At 41.4% G+C, this 26583-nt stretch overlaps 1 protein-coding gene across 1 annotated transcript in view; it reads left to right on the top strand.

Annotated features, from left to right (window-relative positions):
* Positions 1-25553, top strand: part of hepacama (hepatic and glial cell adhesion molecule a) — a 77416-nt gene extending 51863 nt beyond the window's left edge. Inside the window, exons 5-7 of the mRNA XM_028810439.2 lie at positions 12102-12169; positions 17405-17475; positions 21338-25553. Of these exons, the coding sequence (XP_028666272.1) occupies positions 12102-12169; positions 17405-17475; positions 21338-21634 (436 nt within the window). The 3' untranslated portion in view covers positions 21635-25553. The remainder of the gene's footprint in view (positions 1-12101; positions 12170-17404; positions 17476-21337) is intronic.
* Positions 25554-26583: the final 1030 nt, after the last annotated feature.

Genomic DNA, 26583 nt, shown 5'->3' on the forward strand with positions numbered 1-26583 from the left:
AGTCCAGGCCTCTATCACAATGCCTCTCCTTCATCACCTCCACTCCTCTCCTCCGAGCTACGTCCAATTCCACCCGACTCCAGCCAACAAATGGAGGGAGGCGGCCACTTTTATGTTCACCCGGACATGCTCCAGGTGCCTCCCGATGAACTTCCGCTGGCACTTCCTGGTGTGGCGGAAGTGCCGGCTGAGCACCTGGAAGCACTCCGGGTGTCCCTGGTAATCCTTCCACCAGCACCTCCAGGCGCCCCTTGGAGGTGACCACGGGCCCCTATAGGGTTCAGCTTCCATGCTCTGTTCCTGTGGTGCCCATACCAACCAGGGCGGTTGCCCTCTCGTGGTGCAGAGGAGGCGTAGTCTCTCTCACGGTCCTTCCAGGCGTCCCGGCTGGGTATCACCCCCAGCTGCTCACCACACCAGTTAACCTAACCAGTGCATGTTTGGGGATATGGGATGAAAGCCAGAGTACCCAAAAGAAAGAGCACCCCAGCCTGAGGAGAATATGTACACTCACACCTGTGGACAAAAACACAGGTGCTGGATTTAAACCCAGATTGCTGAATCTAGAAGGTGGCAGTGCCATCCACTTTACTCCCATACTGCCATTGAGCATTTCTTCACTATTCCAAAGAGTTTAGTTAGAACTTAAGGTGAGAAACACTTTTATTTGTTGTATGGAGATCATGATATGTGTTTGTGTGGTTCCCCATTCATACCTAAATGGTTTTAACAAAACCACAGCCAGCCTGCAGCATAAGTAAAATGACCTGTTTAGTGTAGGCTGTTATGATGAGCAGCACACAAAATGGTGTGAGGCCCCTAAAAGTCCCATGAAACAGGTCAGGACCCTCCTTAACCTGCCCAGAAAAGGCCTGCCCACCAGCAGTCTGACCCAAAACTCTATAGACAGGCTTTGGCCTACACAGGCCCAAAAAGAGGCTCTAGTTTCAAAAGTTCAAAATTTACAGTATCTTTAAATGTCTCAAAATATTTAAAATACGTAATAAATGATCCATAAAGGTAATTTCTACAGTAGTTATTGTTGGATATAGGTCCTTTTTGAAGGATATGGGGATAAATAACTGGACCAAGAACAACAGGCATAGAGACTGTAACAAGACAATCATGATCAGTTTGAAAAAGATAGGTTGATTTTTTTTTCAAAGTTACTGTTGTACATAGGTTTCCACAGATACACAGAAATAAAGATGCAATGTTTTAAACATAATAGGATCAGTGTTTGAATTGAACTCGATAGTGAATTTTTGACCCCATCACAGGTGGTGCAGTGGTAGTGCTGCTGCTTTGCAGTAAGGAGACTGTGGAAGATTGTGGGTTCGCTTCCCGGTTCCTCCCTGTGTGGATAGTGCTTTGAGTACTGAGAAAAGCGCTATATAAATGTAATGAATTATTAGGGCGGAGTGGTGGCTCTGAGACGAAGAATCTGTGCTGGTATCCAGAAGGTTGCCGGTTCGAATCCCCGTCACTGCCACACTCCTACTCTGCTGGGTCCTTGAGCAAGACCCTTAACCTGAAATTGCTCCAGGGGCGCTGTACAATGGCTGACCCTGCGCTCTGACCCCAAGGGGTATACGAAAACTAACAAATTCCTAATACAAGAAATTGTAGAAGGCGAAATAAAGAACAAAAAAAAAAACTTCTATTTACATGAAAGTTAAAAACAGAGTCAAGAAAATATAAGAACCAGAAAATCAATAGCACTCTCCGAACATTAATGATGCACTGCAGGATCTACACCTCAGCCTTATAATATGTAGGCTGTAGGCGGTCCTTCAGTGGTGACATCAGAGTTGTCCCGCCCATTGAAGGGCTCTGCCCACAAACACAAAAAACACAGGAGAATATAGAAGCAAAATACATAGATAATATAAAAGAAACAGCGCAATACTGATTAAAAAATACATAAGTATAATAAACTCATGAAAACAAGACACAGAAAAGAAAAATGAACATAATCCAGGAAAATTACCCTGGCAGATGCACAACACACACCATTGAGCAGCAGCATACACATTCAGAACCTGGCTTATGACTTAAATGAAATAAATGATTATCTCCTCATCAAAGTGATGGGCACAGAAGTGAAAACCTGCTCGTGACATGGAGAGTTTCAGCACTTGCTCAGAGTAAGATAGTTTGACGTTGGCAAATAGGCACGAGATTGACATAATAAAACCATGACCTTGTAATGGGAGCTGAAATTTCGAGAGAGAGATGCTCAATATAAGATACAGCTGCAAACAAATGTTTGCGTAGACAGAGAGAAATAGCAAAAGCCAATCCCATTATAATGGTGAAATGTTAAGAGGGTCTACCTCACTCCTGCAAAGATGCAATGGAATACAATAATTTGAGCTTTCAGACATCAATATACTAAAAACATGTTCATTTTCACAATGATGAGCTTTGACAGTTATGACAACTGGCCATTATTTTCATTACTTATTCCAAGGGTCTCCTATATTGAAAGTTGTGCTTTAACTGGTTCTGTTTCTATGTTTCTCAATTGCTATTGGTGTGTTGTGGGTTGCTGTTCGTGGATTGCAAGTAGCTGTTTCAGTTACTGCGTTACTCATGGTATAATACACCCTAACCCTAAATTCTCCTGTTCCGACAAAGCAATCAACAGCAAATTTGTTCCACTTTGGGGGACCACTCATCCCCTCCGCTCTTCAAATTTGGTTTGTTTTAATAAAGTGGACCCAAAGAATTCTTCGAGTCACATAACTCCATTTAGACCTTTATACTCTTACAATGCAACAGTAAATTCATGCTTGTGTCAGACTGTAAAATGGTTAAAAGAACACTGATCATTGAAAAGGTATGTTCACTATAGCTGTCCATCTATATTTTTGTTTCCCTACCTGAAAGCATATTGTAATAAAAATATGAACGTATTTCACTATTTGCAGAGAGCTGAGCATCACATTATTCGGGGTCTGTAACCAATATGTCCCTTTAAGTATTTCATTTTTTTTTCTTCTCCTTTTGACACCAACTGTATCTTTACTGACTGCACCCTGGCATTTAGACTTATTCCTCTCAAACTGACCAGTTAATCAATGTTTGTCATTCTACAATTTCACATTTGCAAAGTATCGCCAGCTTTTTCTGACAGCCAATAACATATCAAAGGGTTTACAAGTACTTTGCTGTATTTTTTGTCTTTTTCTATTCTAACGTGGAACATAAAATGTGACATTTCAGATGCACAAGAATCGGGCACCCATGTAACGGGTTTACAAGCACAGTGAGTTCAGCCGTGATGGTGGCCTTTTTGTTATTTTCTTCATCTGTCATGGTAGGTAAAGCACAAGACATCAAACAGATGACCTCTCTTCTGTTTCTGAGTTATAAAACACCCGTGTTCCTTATTCCTCATCACTGTATTTTACGCAGTGTACATCTGGATGAGTATTCATTGGTCGCCAGCTCTCATGAACACAGAACCCATCACTGTGACTGGAAATAAAATCAGATTGGGTACAATTCACAGACTGCTTGGACTGAGTTGTTGGGGATGTCAGACTGCATGACACGATTATCACGGGAGGTGCCGCAGCTGTCTCCGACTGGTTAAGATGCTGGAAAAGTTGTATAATGTGACATTGCCTTTACATGCAATGCAAACAAGAAGGGCAATGGTAAATAACAGAACTACACTGAAGAATTACAATTAAACTAAAAAAAAGGAAATAAGCAATAATTATAAAAATTCATTAAATGCTTATATTCCAACTGAAATCCAAAAAGCGTAATACAGTTAAGCAGAAAGAAACATCAAAGCCCAAAACTATACATGCTCCTTAGTTTTACTATTATGATGCTTTCAACTTATCAAACTAGCAAATGAGAGTGTTTAACCCAAATTTAAGAAACCAAAAGGAAACCATTAACTGAATGAAATATAAAAGTGAAAACCTGAATGATGAAAGCCTTAATTGTTGGTAACCTCAAGCAAAAAAGGGACCCAAAAACAAGGAGCTCATTCATTCTTGTTCAAGGGCATTTATTTGAGAAAATAAATATTTTTACTTTTTGCAAGTACCCATGGTGTTTGTCCTATTTTGTCACATTACAACCTGTAATTGAAATGGATTTTTTTTTGGGGGGGGGGGGGGGGGGTTCAAGCCCCATTTGATTTACTGTACACAACATGCCTGCCACTTTGAAGGGGCTACAGTATTTTGTATTGTGACAAAAACAATAATTAAGACAAAAAAAATAGAAAATCTGAGAATGTACATAGGTATTTCACACAACACCCCATAATGACAACGTGAAAAAAGTTTACTTGAGGTTTTTGCAAATTTATTAAAAATAAAAAAATTGAGAAAGCACATGTACATAAGTATTCACAGCCTTTGCTCAATACTTTGTCGATGCTCCTTTGGCAGCAATTACAGCCTCAAGTCTTTTTGAATATGATGCCACAAGATTGGCACACCTATCCTTGGCCAGTTTCGCCCATTCCTCTTTGCAGCACCTCTCAAGCTCCATCAGGTTGGATGGGAAGCATCGGTGCACAGCCATTTTAAGATCTCTCCAGAGATGTTCAATCGGATTCAAGTCTGGGCTCTGGCTGGGCCACTCAAGGACATTCATAGAGTTGTCCTGAAGCCACTCCTTTGAGATCTTGGCTGTGTGCTTAGGGTCATTGTCCTGTTGAAAGATGAGCCGTCGCCCCAGTCTGAGGTCAAGAGCGCTCTGGAGCAGGTTTTCATCCAGGATGTCTCTGTACATTGCTGCAGTCATCTTTCCCTTTATCCTGACTAGTCTCCCAGTCCCTGCCGCTGAAAAACATCTCCACAGCATGATGCTGCCACCACCATGCTTCACTGTATGGATGGTATTGGCCTGGTGATGAGCAGTGCCTGGTTTCCTCCAAACGTGACGCCTGGCATTCACACCAAAGAGTTCAATCTTTGTCTCATCAGACCAGAGAATTTTCTTTCTCATGGTCTGAGAGTCCTTCAGGTGCCTTTTGGCAAACTCCAGGCATGCTGCCATGTGTCTTTTACTAAGGAGTGGCTTCCGTCTGGCCACTCTACCATACAGGCCTGATTGGTGGATTGCTGCAGAGATGGTTGTCCTTCTGGAAGGTTCTCCTCTCTCCACAGAGGACCTCTGGAGCTCTGACAGAGTGACCATCAGGTTCTTGGTCACCTCCCTGACTAAGGTCCTTCTTCCCCCGATCATTCAGTTTAGATGGCTGACCAGCTCTAGGAGGAGCTGGTGGTTTCGAACTTCTTCCACTTACAGATGATGGAGGCCACTGTGCTCATTGGGACCTTCAAAGCAGCAGAAATTTTTCTGTAACCTTCCCCAGATTTGTGCCTCGAGACAATCCTGTCTCGGAGGTCTACAGACAATTCCTTTGACTTCATGCTTGGTTTGTGCTCTGACATGAACTGTCAACTGTGGGACCTTATATAGACAGGTGTGTGCCTTTCCAAATCATGTCCAATCAACTGAATTTACCACAGGTGGCCTCCAATTAAGCTGCAGAAACATCTCAAGGATGATCAGGGGAAACAGGATGCACCTGAGCTCAATTTTGAGCTTCATGGCAAAGGCTGTGAATACTTATGAACATTTGCTTTCTCAGTTTTTTTATTTTTAATAAATTTGCAAAAATCTCAAGTAAATGTTTTTCACGTTGTCATTATGGGGTGTTGTGTGTAGAATTCTGAGGAAAAAAATGAATTTAATCCATTTTGGAATAAGGCTGTAACATAACAAAATGTGGAAAAAGTAATGCGCTGTGAATACTTTCTGGATGCACTGTGTGTATATGTATATATATATATATATATATACAAAGTATTTTATTCTCATTCCACTTCAACAATTCAGATCATATTATTAAGTCCATTAAATAAAATTCAAATGAAAATCAATTTTAATTCCAGACTGTAATGCAAGAAAACAGGACAAACACTGAGTGGATGAATACTTTCGCCAAGACACTGTATCTTCATGGGGTTTGTCAGTATACCCAATCTATTTGGCATTTTGGAGAATTATGGGACTCTTTAGTGCTTTGACCTCCCAAGTTCAAAACAGTAGCCTTCACTTACATAATCTTAACCATTTGAGGATAGTCATGACACCCTCCAGTAATTGGCAGTTGTGTAGTTTCACATCTCCAATGACATAGTCAGACCATGATTTTAGTTTGACTTTGTCTCAAGCCATAAGTGTGGGCTCTATGTGTGTGACAGTTGATGGCCAAGGAGCACACACCTGCAGGTACAATGCATACAATTCAGCCATGAGAAAACAAAAGAGACATGGGTGTTTTGGACCATGCAAAAAGAGGTGCGTCTGTCTGATGTATTGTGCTTGTTGTACCACTCCAGAATTGAAAAAGGAAAATAAAAGAGTCAAGAGCTCAACCTGGAAAGCCTTCATACAGGCACCAGCGTTGTCAGGTAGCATGTTAATTGGCTATCAGCATGGAGCAAGCTCACGATACTTTGGAAATTGGAAACCGTGGTGAAACGTTATCATGGCATTGTGTAATTTGTCATCCCCTGTGACTTCTAGTTGTGTAAAGCCGGCAACACATTACACAGCTTCTAGTAGGATGGGATCTCAAACTTTGATGATCTCGTCACCTTGAGAATGTCTGATTTTTTATGAAACTAAAAATGTTTAAGCTTTACAGTCTCTAAACCCGGAGTGGGAACAGAAGTGACTTTAGTCCACTTTGCTAAAAAATTGTGGGTGTCTACTGGATGAGAAGGATTTTAAAAAATGAATATAGAGTAATTCAATGCAAAATAATAGTTAAAAATTAAAAGGTTATTAAAGTATCAAAAAAATAAAATTTGTAGTAATCTCTTGTAGAACAACCAACCCCATTGAAGAAGATACCAGTGGTTACCCAGACCTGGTTGCAAAGCGGCAGCCATAACAGTTCAAGCTTCAGGACCCCAAAAATATAGGTGAACCACAGGTAGTGTCACATCGCCTTAATGTGTGCCAAGAAAACAATCCCTTCATCATTAAACTGCTGCCATTGTTGATACAAGAACTGACGGATCCATTGAACATTTTTCCAATCTTCTTACGTTAAGTTTTCATGATCACATGCCTCATGTTCACATTCTTAGCTGACAGGAGTGCCCCTCTGCTGCTGTAGCCTCTCCACTTCATGGCCCAACTTGTTGTGCGTTCAGGGATGCTCTTCTACACTCCACTGTTGTAAAGAGCTGATTTTTAAATATTAATGTATCTTCTGTTATCTTAAACATGACTGACATCCAATATTAGCAAGTGGTTTTCAGACAGATGAACTAGCTTATGGTATGTTTTATTCCTTTTCACACTATTTTTGTAAATTCTGTAGATTACAGTGTGTGAAAATCTCTGGAGGGCAGTTGTTCCTTGGTTGCTGGAAACACTACGTCTGGCACCAGCCTTCATACCACAGGCAAAGTGGCTTAGATTACGCATTCTGCTCCTGCAGTTTATGGTCAGACTCCTTGATGTGTCTGCATGCTGCATAGGCTGAGTTGAAGTAACGTGATTGGCTGTTTAGAATAGCTAACATGCATGTACGCATAATAAAGAGGCCATTGAGAGTATCTGTAAGCATGAATAAGCACTCGGTGACCTGTGCTATACAAATATATATATATATATATATATATATTTATATATATATATATATATATATATATATATATCCATCCATCCATCCATTTTCCAACCCGCTGAATCCGAACACAGGGTCACGGGGGTCTGCTGGAGCCAATCCCAGCCAACACAGGGCACAAGGCAGGGAACCAATCCTGGGCAGGGTGCCAACCCACCGCAGGACACACACAAACACACCCACACACCAAGCACACACTAGGGCCAATTTAGAATCGCCAATCCACCTAACCTGCATGTCTTTGGACTGTGGGAGGAAACCGGAGCACCCGGAGGAAACCCACGCAGACACGGGGAGAACATGCAAACTCCACGCAGGGAGGACCCGGGAAAGCGAACCCGGGTCCCCAGGTCTCCCAACTGCGAGGCAGCAGCGCTACCCACTGCGCCACCGTGCCGCCCCATATATATATATATATATACTGTATATATATATATATATATATATATATATATATATATATATATATATATATACTGTATATATATATATATATATATATATATATATATATACTGTATATATATATAGAGAGAGAGAGAGAAAACTAGAGTTGCAAAGCTACCTGCTGTGCCGGAGGCTGCTCTCTGATTTTGACAGAGACAATTACAGCCACATTGGTCCCTCAGGAATAATATCAGGAAGCATAAAATGAGATGATGTTAAAGCAGTGGGGAGCCCCAACAGCAAGCATTGCAAATGGCCACAACTCACACACACATACCACAGCAACCGATACATGTCAGGAGAGGATCCAACCCAATCTGCATTATATACAAATTTCCCGTTTTGTGTGTCTTTGTGTGTATTTCTATTTATAATGCCCAATGTTCAATCTTAGGGCACAGCGTCTCTCAACAGTGCAGACATTACAAGTCTAGTAGTGTCCTGTGCCTCAGACTTTACACTTCATATAGTCACACTTACCCACTGCATCAGAGAAAGAAGCACAGGTACCGAGGCCTTTGTTGCTTGTGTACAATGGCAAAGTTATCTCTGTAATGTGTTATTATATTTATGTTGTGGTCCTTCACTGACCACTTATAGTGGCACAGTGGTTAGTTAGCACTACAGACTAGCAGTCAATAAAGACTGGGTTCAGATAACAGCAAGGTCTCTTTCTACTGTATGTGGACACACATATGTGGAGATTTCATATTCTCCCCATGGCTGGATGGATTTTTTTTCCAAAAACATGCAAATTAAGCTGATTGGTTACTTCTGCATTGGCTTCTTATGAGTATGCCCTGTCATGCCAAGCCTTGTCTTGCACCAAATGTGTCCTAAGATGTTATTTAGTTTGTGGTAAATTTAAATGTTGTGAAGTAATGTCTTTGTGTACAGCGCCATGTGTTGAAGGGGGGTGTTATATGCAGTACCATTCAGAAAGTATTCAGACCCCTTCATTTTTCACACATTTTGTTATGTTGCAGCCTTAAAGCTAAAATGTCTCATCAAGCAACACTCAATACCTCAGAATGACAAAGCCAAAACTGAATATTAGACATTATACAGATATGGTCCCCGGCCGCGACGTCCCTTCGTTATATGTTCGGGGGAGCAGACATGGACTGTGTAATACCTCCCCCTGGATGCTAGATGGCCGCCCCCCTGATTTGGAGCGGTGCCTCAGTTTAATGTTTGTGAATGTCATCTGTTGGAATGCAAACATAATGTATATGTCTCTTTTATATGCCATTTGATATAGAATTCATAAAAGAAGTGTTAATGTTTGTGATGAACCATCTGTTGGAATGAAAAATGTAATGCATTTCAGTTCAAAAATGTTTGTGATATGCCAAATTTTGGAATGAGACATAACAACTGGATGGACACACAGACAGGCACACAGCCACTTACCGTTTTATCAAGGTGGATGAGTTTCTTTGCACACAGCTCTCTTCACACATTGGATGTCTTAGTGCCCAACATGATCTAGTCATCTGTCATTCTCTCAATTTTGAAAAAAATTCTTACCCTGCACACCTTGCAAATTAGACTTCTGTTTCTGGATGTAAGTGTTCTTATTTGTCGCAACAACACATGTAGATGCACTTAGTCAGATTTACAGTGGAACCTCAGTTGTCGAATGACTCTCATCTCAAACAAATCGGTTCCTGAACGTATATTCTACAAACAAAAAAACGCACCAGTTTCTGAACAGAATCTCAGTTCCTGAACAGGCAAACTGGCAACTACATGCTCCACAGGATGTACGGCAGGAGAGCGTCACTCAATGGAGACTCCTGCTTGAATCTGCAGTGCATTTTCTTGATTTTCTTTGAGTTTTGTTGTCTTTTATATAAATAATTATTAAATAAACCACCATTGGGCTGAAGAAAGATAATGATATCAGCAAAGTGAAAAGAAAAGTTGTTAGAACCACGATGGAGGTGAAATTAGAAATCTTATCCAAATATGAAAATGACATTTGTGTCTCAGATGTTGCTATGTAGTTCAGTACGGCAAAATCAACGATCTGTACCATACTCAAAAGCAAGAGGCAATCAGGAGAGCTGGTGTTGCAAAAGGAGTGAAAGTTCTTATGAGACAAAGATCACAGATGATTGAAGAAAAAAAGAGTAACCCCAGAAGGACAGTTACCTGATGTTTTTATGGAAGGGGACTCCCCATTCAAACAATAATATCTTTCCCCTTTCTCACCTCCTTCTACTTTCACCATCAACTCTCGTCCATAGCAGTAAAATGAAGTTAAATTTTCGTCAACACATAACACAAAACATCAGGCCCACCAAGCTGTTTGTATGATCAGTATATTGCTGGTGTATTCTTGGACTGCTGTTGCAGCACTACAAGAGTCCAGAGACCACCATGATCCAAACTGCCTGCTATTGCCTTTTTAACTCTTTCAGGGTGGATGTCGACTTTTGTCAAAATTCAGAGGTGATCAGCTATAAACTGCGACAAAACTCGCTGTTATATTTTAGTTTGACTCTATTTGCTAGAAGTAAAGTTAGCTTCATGGATTTTACCTCGATTTCCGTCATGCACATGAGTAGCGAAGAGCAAACAAGCTGTAAAATGGCATTGACATTTGGCAAGAGACCAAAGCGAATGTGCAAAGCAAAAATACTCCGTGGATGACGTTTTGCGTATTACAGATAAATCGAACTCAGACTTGTTGGACTCTGACTTTGGTGCAAGTGATCTGGAGACTGAAAATGAAAGTGAGGTACCAGCATCATCTAATCGGCCCCCAGCTGATTGTGGTGCTGAACACGTTCATGTACCTGCTGCACCTACAGCAGTGTTCGCCTGGGAGGACCACCACTTATGATGACAGGGGGTACAAACAAGATTGTGTTACACTGTGACTGCCACCGCTGTTCATATGTTGCACGAAGACAGCCTGGCAGCCGTCCCACCGCACATTCCTGCTGGTCGTTGCTGCAAGAGACGGTGAATAGACACTCACAGCAGCCACAGCACACAGCAACAGATGTTTTATGTTGATTTTTGTGTGAAACCATCGCTTTGTGTGCTATTCAGAAAAACTGAGTTTTCTGGGAAAAATACTAGCCCTCAAAGAGTTAATATACTGTAAGCACGATTGACTGCCCTCTAGTGGTGACTATGAACTATAAACCTAATTACTTTCTTGTATAGGGAAAGTATTGTAATCGTTCAAAAGTTCGATGTCTGATGTCGACGCTTTAGCCCTCCCTGACTTTCTTGTATATGAACTATAGGGAAAGTATTGGAATCGTCCAAAGATTCCATGTCGAGATTTTGATGAATCTCGACGTTTTAGACCTCCCTGGGTCTGAAAATACCATTTTTTGAATTATGTCTATGTGTCTGTGTGTGTATATAAACATGATAACTTGAGTACGCTTTCACTTAGGTCAACCAAATTTTGCATACAAGTATTAGGTGCAAAACGTAGATTTCTATCAACCTTTGAGCTTTTTCTGCTAACTGGATGTGGTACTTTACCTTTTATTCATGAAGCTGCAGAGTCTGATTTATTCAACTTTACTTTTATAATAGTTGTTTAATATATTATTCATTTGATTTGATTTGTTGTTGATGGTTCTTTGAATACATAATATAAAAATATAATCATTGTCTTGTGGTTTACTCTTCAAATATCAATCTACATATCTGAGTATACAAGAAAGTCGAGGGGACACATTTTTTTTTTGTATATCTGCCTGTGTTGCTCTCTCATGCTAGTTTCATTCGCATTGGACCACTACATCTGAGTTAGCTATTCTGTTGTCACAAAGTGGATTTAAGTTCTTTTTAAAGAATGAACATTTGAGAATGTCTCTCATTGGGTCCATCTCTATAGCTAACTCATCTAAGTCCAAGTTTCACTTGTCTCTTTTTGGGCCTTTTTCCAGTCTTCCACTTCACATTGTTGTGCTTGAGTCACTAACTTTCTTTCTTGCAGAGACAAACGGGAGATTGAGAAGCAAGTATCATCAGACTATGGAGAGCACAACGAAGCAAAGCATGAAGGTAATCTCTAAGTGTCGATTTTTTTTTTCACCTGGGGGCAAGACTTGTTCAGTTTACAGGCCTGATGCCTTTGAGCCCCTGGATTTTGAGAAGAAGTTGCTTGGAAAGGACATTTAGAAACACAACCAATAAATCTGTGGTCCTAGATGAGTTTGGATAATTTTTTTATGTTTCATTTTCATATAAATCATTTAATATAAGAATCTAACAACAGAGGGTGTGGCAGTCAAGATGTTGACAGAATGAATAAATCTTTACAGAGCTGTTTGCCAAGGCACTTAGAGAGATTCTCTGTAAAACTGCGGTGACATTAAAAAGCATTCATTTCCTTGAACATTTTCAGATTTTCCTTTTATACAACATTGAATCACAGTGCATTTAATTTGGATTTTCGGATAATGATCATCCGAAAAAGATTCTCCAATATCAAAGCAAAAACAGATCTCTGCAAAGTGATCTAAATGAATTACAATTACACTGTCCCATTAATTTCTTAACTTGTATTGAATGCTTGTGGTAGCCTTCCACGAGTTTCTCACAATACGTAGTGAGAATTTTTGCCCATTCCTCCTGACAGAACCGGTGTAAGTCAGTTAGGTTTGTGGACCCCCTTGCTCATACACGCTTTTTCAGTTCAGTCCACAAATGTTCTGACCAATTCAAGTCAGTGCTTTGTGATGGTCAATCCAATACTTTTACCCTTAAGCAATTTTGTTATAATTTTAGACGTATTCACAGCATCATTGTCCTGCCGAAAGAAAAATATGTGACCAAGTTTTAACTTTCTCACTGATGTCTCGATGTGTTTCTTCAGAATTTCTAGATAATCCTCCTTCCTCATGATGCCATTTATTTTCTGACGTGCCCTGGTTCCTTTACCAGGAAAAAACCCACACAATTTAATGCTGCCACCCCAGTGCTTCACAGCAGTGAAGTGGCCTAAAAGCCTCAGTCTTCTTCCTCTAAACACAGTGGTGGCCATTATGGACAAACAGTTACATTTTTGCTTCATCTGACCAAAGAACACTCCTCCAAAAGGCCAGGTCTGAGTCTTAGTGATCACTGGCTAAATTCTGTCTGTTTTTTTTTAAAGTTGGTCTTGGAGTAGGCACTTCTTACTTGTGTGACAGTCATTCACGCCATGGCAATAAAAGGCCCTTAATGGTTCTTTGCCATTTCTTTTGTTGTCATCTTGGGATTCAGTTGAGCCTTTCACAATAAAGTTCATTCATCCCCAGGAGAATCTTTTTTGTGCCACCTTTCTTAAAGTTGTAGTATCTGAGTGGTCCCTCAATATTTGTATTCATGTAGAGTTGTTTGTACAGAAGCTTAGGATACCTTCAGTTGTTTTAAAATTGCTCCTAAGAAGAAACCGGAAGTCAACAGTTTCTTTCTTACATTGTTGGCTGAGTTGCTTTGATTTTCTCTAAAGACAACAAGGCACTGGCTCTAAAGGTAGGCCCTTAAATACAGCCACATGTGTACTCCCAATTAATTCAATTAAAACAATGGTCAGTCAGAGGCTTCTAAAAGTCATTACATCAGTTTTTCTATAGAAACTTTTGAGACAAATCTGAAAATCTGATACAGTAAATGAAGGCTGAAATAAATCTGTTAACTATTACTTTGACATTACCACTTACACAAATAAAGTGGCTACCTGAATTGACTCAACATAGGAAGTGTATGGTGATATGACATGTGGGGAGTTGGGAAATACTGAGTTTCAAAGACTTTAGTCAAAGTGGAAGGTTAGCTTCAACTATATGTACACTAAGTTGGTCCACAATCCATTGCAAAGAGTTGATGTTTCTAGAATCATTTCTCCTTAAGGCTTATTTTTGTCTATTAGAAACTAGGGAGCTTCGCCCCCTGCTCGCTTCACTCGCCAACCCCCCGTGCCTGCTTTGCTTCCGCAGTTTCAGATGCACGTTGTAGGCGCCTATGTTCATTGTATTTGTCCATGCTGGCGCGTTTTTGTAGCTCTGTTAGTCGAGCTGTTTGGTTCTGGAGCCGAGACAGTTTTGCTTCCGCGGTTTCAGACGCGCGTAGTAGGCGCCCACGTTTGTACCTCTGTTAGTCGAGCTGGTTTGTACAATCCCAAGCAGCGCATTATTCCTAACTTCACTCCGCAGTAGTGCCACTCACAATATGGCGGTGACGCCTTGCACCTTCACTCCACAGTAGTGCCACTCACAATATGGCAGTGACGCCTGCGCCGTCCGTACTATGTCGGGTTTCACTATGCTGTGTAGGCGCTTTTGCCTTTCGTACTTTCCCGCGCCTTCCATTCTATCTTTGTGGACCTGTGGGGCCTCCGTAGCCTCTTCCATTTGAATCTGGGCTGCAGCGCAGAATCCTCTTTTTTGTGTGTCCGTGTCGGTAGTCGTTAGCTATGGGCGCGTTGTTGCTTCATTTCTCATTCACGTCAAGATCTCTTTCGTTTTTGAGCGGTGACTCCTTCGTGCGCGGTGGATCACACTTCGCTGGCGGTTTATGAGACGCGCGCTGTCGGCGCCTGCGCAGTACGTCTCCTGCAACCATCGCCGTGTACCTGGGTCCATGCCATCCGGTTTACCATTCTCGGTTAGTAATATGGATAGTTTGCTTACCTGTGAAATTTTGGCCTGATTGTGAAACATTTAGAGGTCTCTCCATTCTGAACAGTTTATTTGTATCATTATTATGTATGCACACTTGAGCTGGATTCTTAACCCCTTATAGACGATTGTCGTGAAATCACTTCAAACCGCTTCCGACCTGAATGCAGCCAAGGGGGCGTATGTATCCTGCCAATGACAGTTGATGCATATTCGATATGTACCAAGGATCGTATTTGAATCACTGGTCATGCCATCTAGCAGTCTTAGTGGAAACTACATCCGCCTGATGGAAGCAAAGTGTTGGTGTGGCCATGCAGTGGATTTTGGCTATTAATTTTGAGAAATTGTCCAAATTTGAGGTAAATTGTGCTGAGATAAAAATACATACCAGCTTATTGTTTGCTTGTGTGCTGTATTCAAATTAACAATCTCCACTTAATTTCAACAGAGTGTAATTGCAGACCGTAGTGCCTATGAGGTCAGTTATGTAATGCCCCAACAACATGAAACACCCTCAACGTCAGTCACGTAACACAGATCAGATTAGACTATGGTTAATATTAGAGGCCCGTTACATTACGGTTAAGATTAGGGTTGTAGGAGGGTTATCTCAGTCAAAGGGCATTTTGTAACTGACATTGTGGGCATTATCTGATCTATGTCATAGGTATTGCAAGCTGCAGCTAGACCCTTCTCCTTAATTTAGCATCTGCTCGACAGCAAAAACACAAAGAATTTCTTTTTTTATATAACTGTAAAAGTCAGGGTTTCTTAAACCACAGGTTGCTGCCCTTGGGTCGCGAGTTACTGTTGTATTTGACTGCAATTGGTTGTGGATGGTTTGTGAACTGGGTCGAGGTGGGTTGATTACACAATCAACATTGCTCCAACGATCATATTAGATTACCACCCCCCAACCTCTGATGATCATCCATGATTCTCCAAGTGGAACCCCCTCTCCTCTGATGATCAGCGGGCATTCAAGAAGGAATGGGTCTGAAAGACACTTAGAAGAGAAAAATTGAGCCACAAAAAAATAAATAAGAAACCCTCAGCTAAGTGATTAGTAAACCATAAAAAAAATTAAACAGAGAACATTCTTGTACTAAGTTGGAGTTCCAAGAATATTCTACTAGTAAGTGGAAGTTTCCAGAACATTCTAGGATTAAGTAGGAGTTTCAGCAACACTCTTTTAGTAGATTGGAGTTTCTATTTTAGCCCTTTTTGATGTCAAATTATCAGTAGAAATAACAGAATAGAGGGTGCAAAGCCTGCAGCAGCCACCATTACCATTACCAGAAATTCCTCAACATCGTCATCTGGCAAAAGAATCCGAACATCAGAAGTTGGAGGACCTGGTAACAATAAAGAACAACATCCAGTTGTGTCAACTGTTTCTCAGAAAAAACACCAAAGCAGTGGACAGATGATTCCAATCTTCAACAAATGTTATGAACCGTTGGCAACACATGACAGTAGTGAACAGTACAGCTGAAAGAAGAATAAGTCTCATCGATAAGTACAATGACATACCGTTAAAGGACAAAGAACAGAAACAGTTTATTCTAAAAGTGTGGAGCAGTAGTCTGCTGTTCAGTTCAGATGACATAAAAATGGAGTGACCCCTAAATGTTGTTTATTTTCATTAACATGTTGTGTGTTTGTTATAAATATGATAAAGAATAAAACTGGCTTTGTGGAGAACTTCATCTGTTGTTTTTTTCTTTTGGTGACCTCCCTAATGTACATCCATCTTGCAGGAGGCTCTAAAATCCACTGAGTAGCTTTACACATCCCATTTTTAACACTGTAAAGCAACATGAGATGTTTCATGCCATGGATGCACTGTATAAATTAATGACTGATTAATTAATTAATTATTCTGCTCTGTTAGCCAATTTAAAAAAGTTTGATATTCTAAGCAGCAGAAGCCAACACATTACACCGATTTTAAAAACCCTACACTGGCTGCCGGTTAGCTTCAGAATTGATTTTAAGATACTCCTCTTAACCTATAAGGCACTAAATGGTCTAGCCCCTGCCTACTTGAGTGTCTTGCTCCATCGTCACAATCCCCCTTGTGTTCTTAGATCCGCAGATCAGCTGCTCCTAACCGTTCCCAAGGCACATTTTAAAGCTTGTGGTGAAAGGGCTTTTTCTGTCTGTGCACCCAAGCTCTGGAACTCCTTACCTTTAGTGGTTAGGCAAGCCACTTCAGTCACCACATTCAAATCACACCTAAAAACGCACTTCTTCACATTGGCTTTTAATTCTTAACCTGTCTTATTCCCACTTGCTTTTTGCTATTTCTCTGTTTTATTGGGTCCCCTGACCTGTTTTTTAATGTCTCTGTTTTAATTCTCTCTTAATGTTTGTTTTTAATATTTTGCTTTTAGTCTTGCTTGTTTTAACTGTACAGCGCTTCGGTCAGTTGTAATGCTGTGTTTTTAAGCGCTTAACAAATAAAAATGGTATGGTATGGTATGGTATTCATAATACAGTAAGACGGCCCCTTCAAGGAGCAGCATTTCTCTGTATGTATCATCCATCAACCAGTCCCTACCTATTCACTGTTTAAAGCCCAGCCATTTTGGTTTCTCCTCACAGTGTACTCTTTCTCATTTGTTTCTAGTGGACGTCACCCCTAAAATGACAGAACATGAGCGGAAGAACCCAATGGCCCTCTACGTGCTGAAGGAGACGGTAAGTCAGTTAGAGGACGTGTTTACTCTGCAGTGCCTCCCTTTTCCTGCACCATCCCACCCATGTTAGCTTTAGGCCTCCATTACATACATGTCCAGTACATGTCACTTTGTACTTACTTTTTAATTACTTTTAATTTGTTTCTTATCTTATTTTTAATCATACTTTTGGTGACAATTAGCAAAAACATCACAAGCTTCCTATTTAATTTTTAATACAGATGCCTATTATAGTAAAATATATTAATTAAAATTAAATATGGGCGGCACAGTGGCGCAGTGGGTAGCGCTGCTGCCTCGCAGTTGGGAGACCTGGGGACCTGGGTTCACTTCCCGGGTCCTCCCTGCGTGGAGTTTGCATGTTCTCCCCGTGTCTGCATGGGTTTCCTCCGGGCGCTCCAGTTTCCTCCCACAGTCCATAGACATGCTGGTTGGGTGGATTGGCGATTCTAAATTGGACCTGGTGTGTGCTTGGTGTGTAGGTGTGTTTGTGTGTGTCCTGTGGTGGGTTGGCACCCTGCCCGGGATTGGTTCCTGCCTTGTGCCCTGGATTGGCTCCATCAGACCCCCGTGACCCTGTGTTCTGATTCAGCGGGTTGGAAAATGGATGGATGGATGAAATTAAATATGGAGCAGTGGACTTGGTAAGTCTGAAGTAGAAAGGTTAGCACTTCAGCTAAGTGTGTCGGTCACAAAAGGGGAACGGCAGCCTTGTGGTTTTTACATGTTCAGTCAAAACCAAATGTCAGAAATTTCTAAGACGAAATATGAAAAGATAAGATAGAAATGTATTTGTCATCAGGAGGGATATTGGCTTTTTACTGAAGCACTTTAAATAAATAAATAAACACACACACTTTGGTCTGAGGGCAGCATGGTGGCACAGTGGTAGCACTGCTGCCTCACAGTAAGGAGACCTGGGTTCACTTCCCGGGTTCTCCCTGCGTGGAGTCTGCATGTTCTCCCCGTGTCTGTGTGGGTTTCCTCTGGGTGCTCCGGTTTCCTCCCACAGTCCAAAGACATGCAGGTTAGGTGCATTGGCGATTCTAAATTGTCCCTAGTGTGTGTGCTTGGTGGGCTGGCGTCCTGTCCAGGATTTGTTCCTGCCTTGCGCCCTGTGCTGGCTGGGATTGGCTCCAGCAGACCCACGTGACCCTGTGTTAGGATATAGCGGGTTGGAAAATGACTGACTTTGGTCTGAACACACACACCAGAATGACTAAAGATATGTTCATTGTATGTTTTAATGTAAAGCACTTTGGCCACAGCATTACTGAGGTTGTTTTAAATGTGCTGTATAAATAAATTGACATTGACTCTATGCTAAAATAATTTAAATTAATTTTTTTTTCTTCATCAAACAATACTCAATATCCCAGAATAAAAAAACATCAAGATTTTAGGAAGTTTTGCAGATTTATTAAAGATAAAGAACTGAAATATCCCTTTCACACAAGTATTCAGACCCTTTACTCAGTACTTTGTTGAAGCACCCTTGGCAGTGATTACAGCCTGAAGTCTTCTTGGTTCTGACATGACAAGCTGGGGTTGGGAAATTTCTGCCATTCTTCTCTGCAGATCCTCTCAAGCTCTGGCAGGTTAGATGAAGACTTTCTGTGGACAGCTATTTTCAGGTGTCTTCGGAGATGTTTGCTTGGGTTTAAGTCTCTCCTCTCAAACACATTCACAGAGCTGACTCTAAGCCACTCCTGTGTTGTCTGTCCTTTGCCCTGTTGGAAGGTGAACCTTTGACCCAGTCTGAATGGTGAGGGCATTTTGGAAGAGGTTTTCACTATGGATATCTTTGTTCTTTACTCCATTCAGTTTTCCCTCAACCCTGATTAGTCTCCCAGTCACAACCAATGAAAACCAAACTCCCAGCACAATGCAGTCACCACCATGTTTCACCGTTAAAATGATATTGCACCGGTGATGAGTGGTGCCTTGATTCCTCCAAACACGACATTTAGAATTAAGACCAAACAGTTCAATTTTGGTTTCATCAGACCAAAGAATCTTATTTTTCATGGTCTGAGAGTCATTTTTGCAAACTCCCAAGCGGGCATTCATGTCTCGTCTAGCCACTCTGCCATAAAACCCAGATTAGGGGTGTATTGTAGTGGTGGTTGTCCTTTTGGATGTTTCTTCTATCACCATACAGCTTCACTGAGTGACCTTCATGTTCTTGATCACCACTTTTACCATGGCACGTCTGCCCAGATTGTTCAATTTGGCCAGGTGGCAAGCTCTAGGAAGAGTTGTGGTTGCTCCAAACGTTTTCCATTTAAGAATAATGGAGACCACTGTGCTCTTGGAAACCATTCAATGCTGCAGACATGTTTTACTCTTTCCCTAGATCTGTGTCTCATCTCAGGCCTGTCTCTAACCTCTGTTGTCAATTCCTGTGACATAATGGCTTGGTTTTTGCTTAGCTGTGAAACCTTCTATAGACAAGTGTCTCCCTTTCTTAATCGGGTCCAGTCAATTGAGCTGGCCGCAGGTGGACTCCAGATATCTCTGGGATGGTCAGTAGAATGGGGTGCACCTGATCCAAAGCAAAGAGTATGCATTCTTGTGTCAATAGTATAGTTCAGTATTTTATTTTTTTTTAAATAAATTCGCAGAAATTCCTAAAATCCCGTTTTCACTTTTTCATTCTGAGGTATTGAGTAATTGAGGAAAAAAGAAGAAATTAAACAAGTTTAACTCAAGGCTGCAACATAACAGAATGTGCATAATGTGAAGGATCTGAGTACTTTCTGAAGTCACTCTATATTCTTCTCATTTGTAAACGTATAAAACCTTATCACGTCACTTTAAAGCCCATTACATATAAGTGTCATGTTGCCTGTTACAACCTCCTGCTCTTTCTAGAAACCTCTACCCCTTCAGCCTTATCTTGACTTGACAAACACACTGTTCTCTAGAGGTTTCTAACACACTATCCCAATATTAGTGCAGCTCTGACTCTTGACTCTCCCTTTGTATTTGAGGAAGGAAGCCATAAGTAGGCATGAATACTCATAACAGTTCTCATGATTGCTCCTGTGATGTGCCTTAAAATCAGCCCCAGCAATCGACTCACCATGGTCACTGGACCCTCAGTATACATGATAACAAATTTGAACTCTTCCTCAGAGGTAAATGGTCTGGTCTGGATTTCGCCACTCATTTCCAGTTCCAAATCGGTTCCTCCAATGAAATGGAAAATTAATTATTAATTATGTTCAGTTAAGGACACACATTATTCTATAAGAGATGGGAACAAGTTAAAGTGGTGTTCTGGTTCCTTTTTACAAGCTGATTGTCTCTTTCATTTAGAAAGCTATGTAGCGTGTTTTGTAATCCCATAAACTTGGAGATGACGCCACTTCATTATGGGGCACACATCTCATTATGTCTTGAGAATTTGGCAGTGCCAGTCATTCTGACCAGCTGCCTTAATTTGGTAACACCAGTTATTCTGACCAGCTGTCTAAATTTAAGAATGTCAGTCATTCAGACCAACTGTCATAATTGGAGAAAGCCAAACAGTCTGACCAGTTGTCTTAATCTGGCAATGCCAGTCAATCTGGTCAGCTGCCTTAATTTGACAATACCAGTCAGTCTGGTCAGTTGTCTTGATTTGGTAATGCTGGTCATTCTGACCAGCTGTCTTAACTGGCAATGCCAGTCATTCTGGTCAACTGCCTTAATTTGGTAATGCCAGTCATTCTTATCAACTGTCTTAGTTTACTAGTCCCAGTCATTGTAATCAGACTTCCTTGTTTACTGCTCTAATAAGTTTCTGTTAAACAGCACACTATTGATGCCTCCTTTATATTAAACCATTTAATTTCCCATTTGCCTTGTTTGTCCTTCAGGAGAGCCCAGGCACCGAAGATGATTCTCCCACTGAGTCCCAGAATGCTGCTGAAGTGTTGACCCGTGCCAACTATTCTAGTTCACCCCCAGTGGCAGTGCGTGCATCCCGACGATATCACCTCTCTCCTGCTCGCTCTCCACCCACAGGACATGTTCACAAATCTCCAAGCCGCTCCCCCAGCTCACCTGCCAGGTCACGCAGTGCAACACGCCTGAGAGCCGCTGGAGGGGTCCATGTCATTAGGGAACAGGAAGAAGCTGGATCGCCCAACGAGACCACCACCACCACCACCTAGAAGAAGGCAAAATTCCCATCAGCCACCGATCTGAAAGACGCTGTTAACAAGCTGTTTTCTGTCAAGGAACCATTCCAAGTTGGCGTTTGCTCCTCTGTATGTGTGCATACCCCTTGGAAAAACAATCAGTGGCAAGCCAGCCCACGTGCCCATGCTGCTGGTACTTCTGCTGAACATACTGCTGGCACCTGTCAGTTTTACCCCAAGTCATTTACTTCTGATGTCCCCCATTGGTCTTTTTCATTGAAATGGTTTACAGAAGATTGTGACATTTCTGTTTCACTGTACCTGTCTTTTCCTTCCATTATGTTGTATAGTTGCATTAATTTGTGTGGCAGCTCTTCACCATGTTTCCAAATAGAGTGGAAGCAGCCCAGCCACTCTTTCTTTTGTGTTTGTGTAGTGAGATTTGCCATAAAAGGCACAATGTGAAAGAAGTGAGGAAAGAAAGTAGCCAGGGTCACACTAGACCTGGTATGGGCATGTGGTGCAGGTCAGGACTTAGGTTGGCATGTGTCACATCAGTATTGCCTATCTGCTGTGTGGAGCACTGAAATGGAACTGACTAGGCACATTAATGATTTGCTGGAGCCTTCTGCAACCTGCAAAACTCTAAAAATGTCAGGACTGAAAGTTGTTACAGTCTGGTTTTAAAATATATCTATTCTTTTAATGTAACCCACTTCAGTGGTATGAGTGGTTGGGGTTAGATACAGACATAACATAATTTAGGGGGTCTTTTATCAAGGAAGTGTGCTACATAAGAATACATTAATTACACTGAATATGGCATCAGAAAGGGTGTGAACATTTATTCATTTTGCAGCCTCTGTTTTACACAAATCCCTTTATTGAACGTGCTTAATATCAGGAGTCTGTGGTAAGATGGTTGGCACCACTGGCCACATGCTACCCAATTTGCAACAGCTCCTATATTTTTTCTCGTAAACATCTCACATGTTGAGTCTCTTTAATTGACTACTAAATTCTTTGCTAGCTGACCACTGCTGATCAAGGCAGGAGCCATGGGCATGTGGCATCAAACTAAACGGTTAGAATCAAGGAATTGATTTCTCCAATTGTGCCTTGTGGCAACAAAGATTCCTGACTAAGCTGTCATTTTGACTGTTCCGGAATACTGTGCATAAGCCCTTCTGGAATGTAGTGCTCTCTCTTCATTTTGGAATCTTCCTTGAAAACAGCAATCACAAAAAAGGGTGCTCATGATGAAGCATTCCCAACGTCTGGCTTTGTCATGATATTCTACATCTGTTTGCTTTGTAAAGTGCCTTCTTTTGGAAAGGTGCTATACATTATAGGTTTATTGACTTCCAAACATGGTGGCATATTGATCTAGTGGTTAGCTGTGCCACTGCCTGTCTCCTGAAATGTGAGTTTAAGTCCTGGTCTGTCCATTGTCTGTTCATGTGCTTCCCAGAAATCTCCGGTTTTCCATCCACATCCCAAAGATATAGATATTGGGCTGACTGGCCTCATAGACATGAGTGTCAGCTGCAATGGACTGGTACCCACTCCAGAGTGGGTTACTGCCTTATTCCTGACGTTCAGGCTCTGCTCCACCTGTAGTGCAAGAATGTAACGTGAGCTTAGAGAATGAATGGAGGATAGCGGCTTGGAGTGGTACAGTGGTTTTTGGAATGCTTCCTTATATCCCAAAGGACTCATATTGGATTCTCATCTTGGGTATTGCCCTTGTGAACTTTGCACATGAGCCCCAGTTTTGCCACTTACATTCCACACACATCTCAGAGGTTTTCTGATTAGCTTGTCTGATGACTTGTGGCTGTGTTGGACAGACTGGACTTGACTGAGCTTGTGTGTGCTCTGTGATGGACTGGCATCTCACTCCATGATTGGCTGCACATGCACTTTGTGGCACGATGAAAAAAGTGAATGACAAATCAAGATGGAGAATTGAAGTGCATTGTGGTAGGTCGTCGTCGTTATGATGCTAGTTGGTTGCTATGGGCGAGGTCAGGCGGGTCATAACCTTGATGCCAATTGCAAAGAGGGGTTGAAATGGTCTTTTTTTCCTTCCATTTTCTATCCAAGTTTGTGGATAAATCCCTGAAGACTATTTAGGGTTTGCTAAACTTCTGATAACCATTCTAAGATGACTTCTGCTTGTACCTTTTTCATTCATTTTCTGCATAGTGTTGTTTGATTCGATTTCCTAAGCTACAGTCCTAGCATGTGTTCTGAGTATGCCTTACTTCTGTCTTACTCTGCTTATCAACTGTCTCTTTTTCTTCCAAGACAATACACCAGAAGTGTGCAGATTGTGACATCATGGAGTCTAAGGTGGATATTCAAATAAATCATAGCATTCTGTTTGCATGATTAGTATACATTTTCATATTTGTTTAGCAAATGCTTTTATCCAAAGCAACTTACAAAGGAGGTCAACATAATCAAGTAACTCAGTCTAGGGACCATTTTGAAGAAGTGGGGAAGGATGGGTTAGAAATGTTGAGCACCAAGTGTAAAGCTAACATCACAAAAATGATCAATTAACAATATGCCGGATATCCAAAGAGCAAAAACACATTCATTAACAATCTGACGGATATTCACAGAACAGTAGGGTTTTCAATCGCTTCTTGAACACAGTAAGGAGCTTGTTCCACCAGTTCGGAGCTACATATGAAAAGAGACTGGATTGAAATTTGATGCCACACAGAGGTGGCATCACCTGATGTTGTTCACTGGTAGACCAGAGTGGGCAAGAAGGAGCATAGGACCTCACCATTGTCTCCATATACACAAGTGCTGACCCACTGACTAATCTGCAGGAAAGCAGCAAGAATATGAACTTAATATGTGCTGCTACAGTGAGCCGATGTAGAAAGGAGTGATATGATGTATTTTGGCTGGCTGAATACAAGTTGTTTTTTGGACCATCTGCAAAGGCTTGATGGCACATGTGGGTCCTCCTGCTAATAGTAGGTTGCAGTAATTCCAACATGATGAGACCAAAGCCAAGACCAGACGTTGTAGTGCATACTCAGACAGATAAGGTCTGATTTTGATGATGTCCTACAGAGTGAATCTGCATGAATGAGAGTGAGTCGAAATGGAGTCAAAAAAAGATAGGCGCTCATCAGTCACCACCCCAAGGTTACATATTGTCTTGGCAGGTGCTGGTGACAATGAGCCAAGCTGTACAGAGATGGGGAGTTGGGAGAATTTAAAAGCACTTTGAATGTGAACTCTCTTCTGTCCCTGATTCCGATTTATATCTTTGGTTTTGACTCCAGTTACGTGTGCTATTCTGGCTTTTGAGCCTTTTGCTGTCCTTGTACAGAGATTCCTGTTACGTGTCGTGGACTTTGATATCTGGATTCCTGACTGCCCCATTTTGACCCTAGTTTACTTTTTGACCTCATTCTTTCTTCTGATTCCAATTTGTAATTATAACTGCTTCTTGTTGCATCTATAATAAAAATGGCACACCACAACGGCAGAGAGATAGGGAACCACGAGAAAGATGGGGGATCAGGAGCCAGAAGAAGAGATTTGTAACCAGAAAGATCAAAAAGCCTAGCATCAAAACAAAAAGTGAAGTCTTAACTTGTAGTCAAAAAAACAAAAGCCCTAGTCGTGCACCCAAACTTTTACACACGGGTGCTAATTCTTAGGTTTATGTGTGTAAACTCGGATAACCCAGAGGTGTAAGGGACTGAACTTTATACCTTTCTACCTAAGCCAAAATGTGTAGCACGACCCCGATTGTTACTTGTTTGCAAGCAACTCCATAGCAACGTGTACCCTAAATAGGACCATGCAAGAATTTCAAGATGGCATGATGGAAAATGTTAAATAATTTTATCTACCTAAGAATGAAAGATTTCAGAAATGATAGACCCCCCCCCCCCCCCAAAAAAAGAAAAGCAAGAAATATGCAATATAAACATAACTAAGAAATTATATGCAAATCATAACTTTACCACCTTGTGCAGTCAGTACAGTGTGTCTGCTGCAGGGTTTCCTGACTATATTAATGTTTAATCCACTAATCTGATGTTTCATAATAACTTCGTCACAAGATTATTTGCATGAGTAGATTAACAAAAGAAGAGGCCACATTAAGCAACTACAACAGGGTGAGAGAAGGTGTCAGCGGTGGGATTGAGACTTCCAGTCCATCTCCTTTAGTGTTAGGCCCCATCTACTCCATGAATGCCTTACTTTGCTGTTTGCTTTTCATGCTTATGAATAAGAGTAATAGCAAACCGTTCTGCATTCCCACTTAACATCTAAAGACCATGTCACATTAAATGACTTGCCCAAATATTTTCAGTCATAGATATCATTTACGTAATCATAGCACATTGTAGGCAGTTGTGGCGACTGTGTAGTGTGACATACCCGGCGACTCAATCAAACTAATCTGCAGCTTGACTAACAAAATGAAAATGATTTGTCCTAAACTGTAGGGGCGGGCTCTGTGTGCACGACAGCCAATGACTGCTCAGCTGGAAATACAATCTATATAAATAGAAGCCAAATACCACTGACTCACTCATCACGAAATCTCCTGAACCATGAGGACTAGGGACTTGAAATTTGTAATGTAGGTTACCCTTGGCCCATAGGTGCTTGCTAAGAAACGGTTTTAAAAATTTTGTGATCCAAGCACTTTCTGTTTGTATGTCTGTCCTCTTTTCACAAGAGAATTACTGAATGGATTTAGATCTGGTTGTTTTCTATAATTTGCTTGAACTTTCCGGTTGATTTTGTGACTTCTCTCATCGCGTTAAGTACCATAGTTCTCTTGCGGTACCGATGTATTTATGCAAATCCAAGAGTGTAGCTGTGGGCCGAGAGCAAGGGGGGCGGGGCCTTCCTCATTCACTCGCCAGCCTCTGTTCGAGTTGGTCTACATCTCGCCACGTGTTGGGGTGCACCTTGCCTCTGCTTAGCTAGCG

The sequence above is a fragment of the Erpetoichthys calabaricus genome, chromosome 9 (genome assembly GCF_900747795.2).
Source record: "Erpetoichthys calabaricus chromosome 9, fErpCal1.3, whole genome shotgun sequence".
NCBI classification, from domain to species: Eukaryota; Metazoa; Chordata; class Cladistia; order Polypteriformes; family Polypteridae; genus Erpetoichthys; species Erpetoichthys calabaricus.